Source organism: Otolemur garnettii, unplaced genomic scaffold (genome assembly GCF_000181295.1).
Source record: "Otolemur garnettii isolate 467f Iridium unplaced genomic scaffold, OtoGar3 scaffold00028, whole genome shotgun sequence".
NCBI classification, from domain to species: Eukaryota; Metazoa; Chordata; class Mammalia; order Primates; family Galagidae; genus Otolemur; species Otolemur garnettii.
In genome coordinates, this window is record NW_003852423.1 from 4,699,699 (window position 1) to 4,711,933 (window position 12,235).

General features: G+C 38.0%; 1 protein-coding gene across 2 annotated transcripts in view; it reads right to left on the reverse strand.

Annotated features, from left to right (window-relative positions):
- The window catches only part of RAPGEF5 (Rap guanine nucleotide exchange factor 5), a 237,168-nt gene that overhangs the window by 39,560 nt on the left and 185,373 nt on the right, over positions 1 to 12,235 (reverse strand). For both annotated transcript variants that reach the window (XM_023512415.1, XM_023512414.1), the window contains exons 12-16: positions 11,447 to 11,525; positions 6,778 to 6,922; positions 5,140 to 5,237; positions 2,448 to 2,478; positions 1,405 to 1,483 (exon numbers count right to left, since the gene is read on the reverse strand). In XM_023512415.1, the coding sequence (XP_023368183.1) occupies positions 1,405 to 1,483; positions 2,448 to 2,478; positions 5,140 to 5,237; positions 6,778 to 6,922; positions 11,447 to 11,525 (432 nt within the window). The remainder of the gene's footprint in view (positions 1 to 1,404; positions 1,484 to 2,447; positions 2,479 to 5,139; positions 5,238 to 6,777; positions 6,923 to 11,446; positions 11,526 to 12,235) is intronic.

The following is a 12,235-nucleotide window of genomic DNA, read 5'->3' on the forward strand; positions in this document are numbered from 1 at the left end:
GCCTTAGCCGCTTGAGCCACAGGCGCCGAGCCGAAATTTCACAATTTAAACAGCACCACGAAAATAAACTCAGGAACATTTTCATAGAAATGCAAATGAATAAAAGCCTAAATATGAGTTTATAAGTATAGAAATTCAAAGTGAATATATCACCAGGAAGCACTTCATATATTCGGTTTGGTTGGGCGTATTACTAAAAAATAGCATTTAACAAATAGTTGTTTTATGTTTTGTGAACAGGCTTGTGAAAGCGAAAAAAGCTTTCCTCCTTCCATTGAAAAATGGAATTTTTGAGCAAGGTAAAATCCAGTCTGAAAGCCACTAGATGTCAGGTGAGTTTATAGCTTACTTAATAAACTGATGGACAAAAAGAAGCCAGGGGCCTTGAAATCATTAGCCTCTTTGAAGTCAGCTTAGAAAATTATACAGTTAAATTAAAGACAAGCAGGCAGGGAAGGTCAGCAACTAATGAATTAGGAGGTTAAGACCATTTTGTTTGTTCTTTGACGAGGTGGGGAAGACACTTAATGTGATCCAACAGAATCCACCTGTCAGCGGCATTATATACAAACAACATGTAACAGAATAAGCCTCTTGTGATTGTTCAAAAAATGATCGAGAAATTGGGTAAATATTAAATGTGCACACTTAGAATTTCAGCACATGGAGAAAGGTGAGTTAAGAGAACAAGTCTCAAAATCACAATAGCATGAACACCAGCCCTGCACATAACCTTTATCTAGGCAAGAAGAAACCACTGCTGACATTTCTTGTTCTGCTATAAAATATTAATGTGGAAAAGCATGTCAGCATCTTCAGGGTGCTAAAAAGGTGTCTCCCCTTGTGTTGTATGAACAGTCCTCTTCAGGTGAGGCCATGAGGCCATGAGCCCCTGCAGCACTAACCTACAGTGACTGAGACGGGTGGCATTGCCCACATGGCCTCGCCTGGGAGGCGTTTCTGCTGCATACCCTTCCTTTCATTCTCCTCTCCAAGATTTTCTTTCCTAAATCTCAGGGACTGACTCAGCCAAAACCCTGTACATTGTCTTTGATAGTGTTTTCAATTAGTCATGGGCAACAGCCAGATGGAGGAGATGGTTCTGGGAGGAAAATGTTTAGTTTCCCAGTCCCATCTCTGCTCAAAAAGCAATGAAGCTCTTTGTGAAACCTCCTTTTCTTGCTCCCCAAATGAAAAATATCCCTAGTCCTTAGGACAGTATTATAAAATTTAATACTCAAAGTATGAAAACTAAAACCATTCTATTTGATGTTAACATGCTGGTCCAAGGACTATGACAGTTGGAATGATGGCGCAAGCCAGGCTGGTGTGCTAATATAGGAGAATGATGTGATTAACTTGCTACTCTGCCCACCCCAATCCCTTGCTGGAAATCATACTCACTTTCCTCTGTTTCAGTCACAGCCCCTCTGTGCTGGAGCCAGTTCTCCTTAAGACTGAATTGGTGGAAAAGGGCTTTATTCTGTGAGAAAGGAGAACGAGAACAATGAATGAATGCATTCCTGCCCTTTGGAAAGCCAGAGCTGTTTACAACATGTTCCAAAAGAACTAGCCAATTTTTAAAAAGAATATGAAGTTCATCCATCCAATCTTAGAGAAATAAACTGGGACTTGCCACAATTAATGCAAACGAAGCTGGAGAGTCTGAGCAATACGATGGACGTTGTCTAGGGCTGGTGGGCAGGCAAAAAGCCCTGTAATTATTCCCTGTGACAAGCTCCACTATCGCCCCACAATTTTTCACCTCTGGCTGCAAACATCACATGGAGTCTTTCCCTAAGAAAACCCTCATTCCCCATCCCAATGTTAACCTCCAAGTCACAGTTCTCTCAATCTGATCTTTTGCTTTTTACATTTTTCACAGAAGCAACTTTCAGATTGTTTCAATACTTCTGCTGTAGTCTAATAACTTTCTTAGGGGAAACAGGTACATTTTTCAATGTGATTACCCATCTGATATATCTGTTTCTCCTAAACTGGTGCCTGACATCTCATTCTGCACCAAGCTGAACAGGGAACACATTCACACTTGCTCCTATCTCTCTTCCTTTGTGCAAATATTTTCCGTAGACGACTTCGGTCTTGAAGTCAAAATTCCTGCCTAGATTTTTTTCTTTTTGGCACAGACATTTTAAAATTGTAATTTATATCACTCTGGGGACAGTGGGAAACCCTGAGACTCCAAAATGCACCACAAAATAAGCAGAATGTCATAAAGTCAAGGGCACATGGCTGAAGTCATATCTGCACCAGCTCAGGGAAGCTACAGTGAAGCAGGAAAGTGCAGGCTGCAGCCCCAGGCTTTGCTGGCATGCCCTGCTGTGCTTGAGGCAGTGTTCTTTTAATTATGAAGAAATACCAAGTGAGGCAAGGCCAGGTCTGCAAACCAGATCACTCCATTGCAGATACAGAAGGGTCTGCCTTACCTTTCTTTGTGGTGAGTACTCGTCTACAGTGCTAAAAAGAAAAGGATACGAAATCAGTCTTTGTCTTAAAACCAGACTAATGCAGTTATTCTTATGAAAGACTCATTTTCATGCACTGAGCAGAGGATTTTGCTCTTTAAAAAAAGATAGAACACAGGGGTGGCGCCTGTGGCTCAAAGGAATAAGGCACTGGCCCCATATGCCAGAGGTGGCGGGTTCAAACCCAGCCTCGGCCAAAACTGCAACCAAAAAAAAAGATAAAACACAGTATTTATTAATTTACTCTGCATAACACACTTAACAGTGGACTCGGAATTTCTAATGAACCAGGAAGAAGCTTTCCACGCAACGGGTGTGTTTTGTTTTCTACCTACAGAAAGTGAAGCTGAAAACTGAGGGAAGAACTGCATCTATCCAGTCCACGGGAACTCAGTACATAGAAATAATTTTTTTTTAATTGTAATTTTCATCTCACAGGAATAAGTTTTCTCATATAAGTGATCGATTTCAGGTAAAACTGTTATTTAGACAGCTAAGAAGTTTAGCGGAGGTGCATCTTTTCCAGGCTGTTCCTCTGTGTGGTGAAGTGAGGCACATTCTGCCCATCTCTGATCATGCTCCTGGGTTCCCTCTGCCAGGTGCCTTCTGAAGGCCACCTCACCTTATGGGGAGTGGGAGCTGGGGCCAATTTCATACATTAGGTAAACCATAAATTAAAGGTATCAATCTTATTCTCAGAAAAAAAAATACTTTCTCCTCTATTTGTGCACTGGGGCTAGAGAAGAATGTTATGAGTTCAGTATCTGGAGCTCCAATCTTATTCTAGAATCTAAAGATATTTCATAATCTTATACTAGAAAGGCAAGAATCATTTCTTAATATCATTTTCTTATTTTGATCTATTATTTACCACTCTTATGTAAGTTTTTAAAACAGAATATATTAAATTCCATTAATATACTTAATTATTCAAATATATTAAACTATGGATTAAAGTTTCCAACTATAATAGGTCTGCTTTATAGCACACATAATTTCCATTTGGGAGATTATATCAGTGAAAAGCTTGACTTTTATTCTTTTGCTTCATTTATTAGTTCATATTTTCTTATTAGTCTTAGGCTATAGAAATTTAATATAATATAGATCAGTGATTTTCAACTGGTGTGCTGTGAGAGGATCTTAAGCGTGCCACAGAAAGTTTGAAGATCATTATTTTTGAAAGAAGTTCAAAGCATAATAAGTATATTCTATTTTTTTACTCTTCTTTTTTTTTTGGTTTTTAAAAATATTTTATTTCCTTGCTTATTTTTTTTTGTTGTTGTTGTTGAGGCAGGGTCCCACCCCAGGCCCCTGAGCAGAGTGCAGTGGCGTCATCGCTCCCTGCAACCTCAGACTTGGGCTGTGGGGATCCTGCTGCCTAGGCTCCAGAAGCTGCTGGGATTACAAGTGCTCGTCATGGCGTCCAGCTGGGTTTTTCCATTTTTTTCATGAGCTGGGGTCTCACTGTTGCTCAGGTGAGTCTCGAACTCCTGACCTCAAGCAACTCTCCCTCCTCAGCCTCCCACAGGGCTGGGATTACAGGCGTGAGCCACCATACCCGGCTACACTTTTTTTTTTTTTTTTTGATCAATATAATTTAAGTGCACTGTGGAAGTTTTATAGGTTCAAGTGGGCCATGAGATAAAAAAAAAAGTTGAAAAACAATGATATATATTGTGATAAAAGACCACCACAACACTCATTTATAATGTACTGTGCTAACTTGCACCTCACTTCTGAATCTCTCAATGTAACATTTTGATGATTGAGTTTTATATGTGGTATACTCCATAAGATTAATTTATAATGATGTTTCATTTGCAATGGGGGTCTCTCTTCACTAAAATTAAGTCAGACTTTAAATCTCAAATCATTTATCTTAAAGGGCCGAATTAACATTTTTCTATGAGAGATGCATTTGTGACTGCAGAACACTTAAGCTTTTCACAACTTGACAATATATATGCTTCATGTTTACTAAGTATAAACTACATTGCAAATCAGAGAATGATTTTTCCCTTCAGATGAATTATGCAGCTCTACCTGACAACTAAATAATGACCTGATGTTTTCATTTACCAAAATTAATAAAGAGAGATAGTGGTAATGTTACAGTAAAGTTGGCTGTTCCAATCTGAAAGATTAATAGCCGATACCTAGGGGATATTTGGACCTGCCAAGAGTCTTTGAGTAAATGATTTTCTTTAATCTTTCTAAATTTATAAGGAAACCTCAAGGAACCCAGAATGTTGAGCTTTTAAAATATTCCACGGCTTGCTGGGACCTATTTATAAAACTTTTATTCCTATTCCATGGGGCCTCCAAATGACAAGTTAAACATACAAACTTTAAAAATTAAATACAATAATTTATTAAATTATTGTTCTTATGCACCAGGTTGTTATGGCCCACCTTGTTTATATTATATCAAACAGGATTAAAAAACAGTCAATGAGTCTGAGTTAGTGTTCTTTCATTTTTGAGATACAAGAACCAAATATACTATTTACTACTAGAAAAGCTGAGGAATCAGGAAGTATCTGGGTCAAACTGATCAAAATCAACTTTAAGGCATAAGAGGTCCCAAAGTCCATCACAATGGCTGCTGCTTTTTTTCACTGACTATAATTGAGAAAAAGGAAATACTCACTGACGACGGTGCATTCCAAGTATCTTCTGAAATTCTTTCAATTCTTTCTCAAGTATTGGATATTCATAGACATCATCCAGTACATTCCTATATATGGTCTGGGGAGAAAAGACAAATGACAGATAAAATGGTTTAATGCTCATTTTGTTGGCATTAAGGCTCATACAATGGCTACCCTGCCCAAGGAAACAGGAGTAATCGAGGACAATACAAGGGTTTCACAAGGCACCAGTGAGATCCAGAGTGGGATTTCTCTCTCCAAGTCCCTCACTCAACTGCCATGGCTCTCAACCTGCTTTTAAGAGCTACAGCTAGGAATTCTGGAAACTTAGAGATCCCTAGCTAGCTACTCAAGATGTCCATGCCTATTCTAATATTTTAAAAAATAATATTCACATAATTATTTGAGAGAACAAAATATCAATTGAATTAAATCAAACAGTTGTTTTGAAAATAATATGTTTAGCCAAAGAGTTGGTGAGACCAGTTTTTAATCAGATATCTACATGACATCTGAAAGTTGAATTCAAAGTGGTTTCCACCATGAAAGGCAGAATCAATTTAGGCACTTGCCTAACCGGAGCTAGAATTCTTCTCTACTAGAATTCCATCCTACCCCTTCTCTGTTTTAACTTATATATCCAATATGGTTTTGGTGGCCAACCAACCATCTGCTAATCATCTCCAGAGAATTATCTGTGTTGAAAAGATACTGAAGCCTATTAATGATCAGAAAAAATAAATCACTTTTATCTAATTCCAAATGTAAGTCTAGGTTAGATCTATTTTACAAATTATTATTGTTTAAATTATACCCTGTCCAATAAATATTTTCTCCAAATAGTACATGTATGGGATTGGTTAGTTTAAACTTATGATAAATCTCTAGTGAGGCACAGTGGGTGGCACATAACTACAGTCTCAGCTACTGGGGTGGCTAAGGCAGGAGGATCGCTTGAGCCCAGGAGTTCAGGATAAAAGTGAGGTATAATAGTGTTACTGCACTCCAGCTTGGGTGGCGGTGTGAGACCCTGTCTCAACAAAACACTTCCCTAATAAAAACCAAACAAAAAACCCGTATGATAAATTCAAAATATCAAATAGAATCAATTTTTAAAGCATATTTTGGTTTATCTTCCTTATTTCATTTGCCATAAAAATTCCCATGACTGGCTTGGCGCCCATAGCACAGTGGTTACCACATCAGCCATATACACTGAGGCTGGTGGGTTCGAACCCAGCCCTGGTCAGCTAAGCAACAATGATAACTGCAAAAGAAAATTAGCTGGGCATTGTGGCAGGTGCCTGTAGTCCCAGCTGCTTGGGAGGTTGAGGCAAGAGAATTGCTTAAGCTTAAGAGTTTGAGGTTGCTGTGAGCTGTGATGCTACTGCACTCTATCAAGTGTGACATAGTGAGACTGTCTCAAAAAAAAAAAAAAAATTCCCGTGACTTCCATATAGGAAATATCAAGCCTCAGAAATAAAAATCAAATTATATGTTCTCTGAATCTCAACTTGTGATTTAACTATCACAAAAAAGTTGAATGACTATGACCCACGAATGAGATTTTTGAAATGCAAAACTAAAAATAAAATCCGTCATTTGGCATCCAAGACCATCCGGAAGTGTTAGATTACCTTTAGAAACATTTTTGAATGTTCGTCTTCATGTAACCAGTCTTTGTACAGAGCAATCCACTGGGAAACAAGATGCAGGACTTTACGCTTCCGACGAGGAACATCGGAGTTTTCCTCTTTGCCTTGATACTTCTTAGCAGAATAGGTGCAAATGGTTAAGGGAGAACATCGCATTGTTGACAATAAAAATGTATAAAGAGATCAGTTTATTTTTGTCTTTATACAATGCGCTAAGGCATACAAGTATTCGAACACGCAGGAGGAAGAGAATATGTACAGGGACAACCAAAGACGTGCCCTGAAAAGAGCAAGCAGTAACCGAGAGAAAGGACTGAAATCTGTCCAGTGGCCAGCCAGGCAGTGAAGGGTATGAGCCTGCACTGGCAGCTGCTGACACAGCTCCACGGGCAGCATGGGGTTAATGCCAGTTCAAAGAGATGCTCAGCGGCCCATTAATTTCCAGAGTGGCTCCAAGAAGAGAGCTGGCCTCACTGCACAGGTGAATAGTATTAATTTCAATAAAAGTCAGGTCAGAACTAGGCCAGATACGTTCTGATCCTCCGAAATTCACACTCCGTTAAACCAGGTACTTCCAAAGTAGTTCCAAATGAGCACAGATTTCTGAAGCACGGTTTGTGACATGATTCAGACGCTCACTGCTAAGAATTTACTTCAAAAAACAGCATAGGATGAATATGCCAACATAGAGGTAGAGGGATTGCTAATTTTCATTTTGATTAAAATAAAATTAAAAAAATAAAATAAGAGATAACCTAAAGCCTTCAACAACTGAGGACAGTTAACTAAATTATTACATGTCCACTTAATGGACTATTCTGCAGCCATAACGATGATGGTGCGCCAGGACAATTTACTGACGTGGAACATTCATAATACATGGTTGAGTAGAAAAGGAAAGAACATGTTAGGATTATACATTTCTGTTAACAATGCTTATTTATATGAATAATCTCACTGTCTGGAGGGATATGTACTTAATAGTTATCAGTGGCTTCTCAAGGTAATGAGATTTCAGGGAACAAGAATTATTTTTATTTTACTTGCTAGTATTTCTTGATTTGTATACAACGACCATGTATTAACTATGCTATTAAAATTGTAACCTCGAAGGCAAAGTGTTTAAATGACCAGGAATAAGACAGCATCTTGGCATATTCTAAACTGATCTGTCTTCAAAATGATAATTTCTGAGCGTCTTGGACACATGGAGAAGATGAGTAGGAACGGGAAATGCTGTAACACTAAACACAGACAGGCTTAACGGTTGTTGGACAGAATCAGATATTCTTTAATGATGATATATTTGCAAACAGGAATAAATTCTACACCAGGCTTTGTAAATATTTTAAAGTATAATTCAGTCGCTACCTCCTGCAAAAGGACCTTAAGGCCGTCTTGGATTTCCATCTGCGAAACAGACTGAGGCAAACACATAAAATATTTTGTAAAGTTCCTATTTCTCCTAATTTTTCTCTTATTGTTTAAAATTATACTATGTCCAATAAATATTTTCTCCAAATAGTATATATATGGGATCGGTTAGTTTAATAATAATAACTTAATAATAAATCTCTAGCTGAGCATAGTGGGTGGCATGTACCTACAGCCCCAGGTACTGGGGTGGCTAAGGCAGGAGGATCACTTGAGCCTAGAAGTTCAGGATAAAAGTGAGCTACAATGGTGTCATTGCACTCCAGCTTGGGTGGCAGTGTGAGGCAAAATATAAAGATTTACCCTACATTATTTCTACTTATATAAACATCCTTTCTTCTTCTGTGAGTATAATATTGCTTTACTAATATAAAGGAAAAAAATCTAGAAAATTAAAAATCCTAACAGCTTTTTTTTTTTAAGCCAGCATATATAAGTGAAGGTCTGAGTTTTTCTTTTTTTGCAGTTTTTGGCCAGGGCTGGGTTTGAACCTTCCACCTCCAGCATACGGGGCTGGCACCCTACTCCTTTGAGCCACAGGCGCTGCCCAAGATCTGAGCTTTTTATTCAAGATGCATACATACAGTTCTACACTTGCAGACCAGCAGAATAAAGCAATGTCAGGGACTGACACCTGAATCATTCTTCCAACATAGTTGTAGTAGCATCCATTTGCTGAACCTTGTCCTCCTCCTGACAAGGTATATAATTTTAAAATATTTGCGGGTAAAATCTGCATTTGTATTAGTCCAATTTTCAATATTAGGGTACATACATTATTTTACATTTTGTTTGTGCTACACTATACTGATCTATAAAGTTAGCTTATGGTAGGTATAGTGGAACAGCACAGGATGAGAATTGTGTGATATAAAGAATATTAACTGGCTCAGGGCCATGAGCTTAAATGATATGCATTACGGTGATAAAAGATGAAAGTTATTAAACTAAAAAAAAAAATAGCCGGACATTGTGGCAGGTGCCTGTAGTTCCAGCTACTTAGGCGGCTGAGGCAAGAGAATCGCTTAAGCCCAAGTGTTTGAGGTTGCTGTGAGCTGTGACGTCACAGCACTCTATCGAGCGTGACATAGTGAGACTCTGTCTCAAATAAAGAAAGTTATTAAATCCTATTCTAACAAAGATACTTATCTAAAACATCCAAATCCAGCACAACTGACTTAATCTATAAATACTATTCAAAAATCATGGGGAAAAACAAAAAATGAATTGGACCACTCCTCAGAAGTTGGCAGTAGTGGAATGTGAAAGACATCTTCACTAATGGTGCTTCAAAGTATTTCACATTAAATATGGATTCCATTATCTTTGTTTGTGGTCTTATTTCAAGAAAGGCAGAGGATGCAATTACATAGAAACCATCACATAGAAAGACTCCTGGCTTAAAATGTTTTAGATTTCACAGGTTTTGATAATTGGTAAAAAGGCTAAGAATCTAAACTAAAATTTCACATAAAAAGTCTTAGTCAAGCACTCAAAGTTTTAAAGATTCTTTAGGGACATTCTATGAAGTGCTAAATTATTAAATGGTAATCACGAAGAATAGCAGGGTCACACAGATGGTAGGGTGAAGGCATCTCCTTTGCTATAGAGACACAATTCATATTACTTAATGGATGGTGACTGTTTCAGAAATATGTTAGCATTAAAATGTAGATGAAATGACTTCATGGATATTTTTCCAAAACACTTTTGAACAAAGAGGAATTCAAAATTGTACAATTATTGCTAAGTTTCTTAGCAACACTCCACTTGGAAGCTGTGGAAGAAATCTGTACAGATCATTAAAATTGTCCAAATTCAAAACTATTAATGTTTCAAAATCAGTTTTATGAACTGGTTCTAAAAAGTATCAAAACATTTGCTATAGCTTTGCTTGGTTAAAAGATAGAAGCAAGCACTAAAAAGTAACCACTAATGTCTAGTTTATATATTTTTTAAAAGAGGTTTTACTTTACGTCCTTCATTGAGCTCTAATTTAAAGTATTCTTTAGGTGGGAAAATGCTGTAATGTGGACATTAGTAGAACTTTGGTAAGCTGACCACCCAAGGGACTACAACAAACGAGGTGGTCAACATAAAGAACTAGGCCTGCTGTACTGACATGTACATGTGGTGCATGTTCAGACTATGAAAATTAGGTCACTTAAGGAGGTGGTCCATGCAGGGAGGTGGTCAAATATGGAGGTTTTGCTGTATTCAACAGGAAAAGAATATTGAATGACCATTATCATTAGGTCTTAATAAAACTTTGGCATATATGAAAAGCAATCCATTTTCTTAAAAATTCTCATGTGGGGTAGTGTGAAATCTTCAGTTTGGTTTAATAAAAACAGGATGGCTAACAGACTACATAATGTTTCTTAAGCATCTTCTTGTTCTTCTTTTTTTTTTTTTTTGCAGTTTTTGGCTGAGGCTGGGTTTGAACCTGCCACCTCCAGTATATGGGGCTGGCGCCCTACTCCTTTGAGCCACAGGTGCTGCCCTCTTAAGCATCTTCTTTAAACATCATGAGACAAGAAGCCCACTTGGAGACTTTAAGTTTACATGCCTTTGGTTTTTGGCCTCTCAATGTTTCTATGTTTCCTCTCTTCCAGTTAGTGGATAAAATTATACAGGTCTTAGCTGGTTATTAACCTTTTCATCAAGTCTACCACTCCAAGGGACCAAGCAGTGACAAAGCTCTGAAATGATGATAATTCCAGGGGCCAGTCTAGACCTCCCAAGTGCAGGAATGGCTTCACTCCCTGGGACGCTTGCCAGGAACATGTTATCACATGTTACGTACATTTTCCTGTACAAGTGGTCTGATGCTAAGTGACTAAGTTTCCTCTAAGTCCACTTACTGTGTGATCCAGCCAACCCACTTAACCTCTTAATTCTGGGGGTTTACTCAGAAGGCCAAATTTACCTCTAGAAATCCAAGTGATCACAAAGCACAGATCTGAGCAAACTCAGTATAAACAGCACAATTTACCCACATCACAGAACGAATGTGAAAACAACTGCTCTATACTCCCAGTTCATCCTGTCTGTTCTGTCTCATTTTGTCTTTTACCTTGGATATTGTTACATTAATATTTAACGTATCCACACTCCACTGTGGAGTTGAGTAAATTAAGAAAGGCAGTTAATTCCTAATGTGGGACTTCTGCCGGAGGGGAAACCGACATGGCATCCTGAAGTTAACGAAGGATATTGCCTTAACAGCGCTTGGCACAAGTCATCAGTGGTCATGAAAACAGTGTACGTGAGAAGGAAGTCATCAAGGAGGGTCTCTGTAAAGAAAGCAAACAGACAATACAAGGTAAGTTCAGAGGCTGTTAAGAAGGGCAGCTGTGGATCCAGGCCCCGGGAGACTGTGCATGCCAGAAATACAATAAATGATGATGGTTGTGGGAGGGGTTGGAAAAAAAAATTTTGCCACAAAATACATTACTTATTAAAATTAAGATTTGAAAAACTCCTTACATAGAATGCCTCAAGTAATGAGATTTTTTTGTTGCAAGGCTCTCTAAACCAGTGGTTCACAATCTTCCTAATGCCACGGCCCTTTAATACAGTTCCTCTGGGTTGCAGCCCACAGGTTGAGAACCGCTGCTCTAAACACAACTTTACCATCATTTTTTCCTGAAACCTCACTTATTTTTGTAGGTAAATGTTATAGAAAACCAATGCATAAATAACGTGCTTTTACAAAAAAAATTTTTTTACGAGATTTTTGAGGTATACACTCCAGTCCTACAGCCAATGAAGCCTTCATGTCTAATAATTAAGGCTTTCCAAAGTCATTTATTTAAGTTTAGGCAAAAACAATGGATTAATAAAATGCAGAAGATCCATATCCGATTCCAAGGCCATTCCGATTTATCTCTCAAATGCATCTATAAGAAGCTGGGAATGTGATGAATGATTTTCTTATTATAGTGAAGACAGAGCTGAGTTCAAGTTAAAAGTGGAGAGCAGAGGCTGTAGAGAAATAATTTCA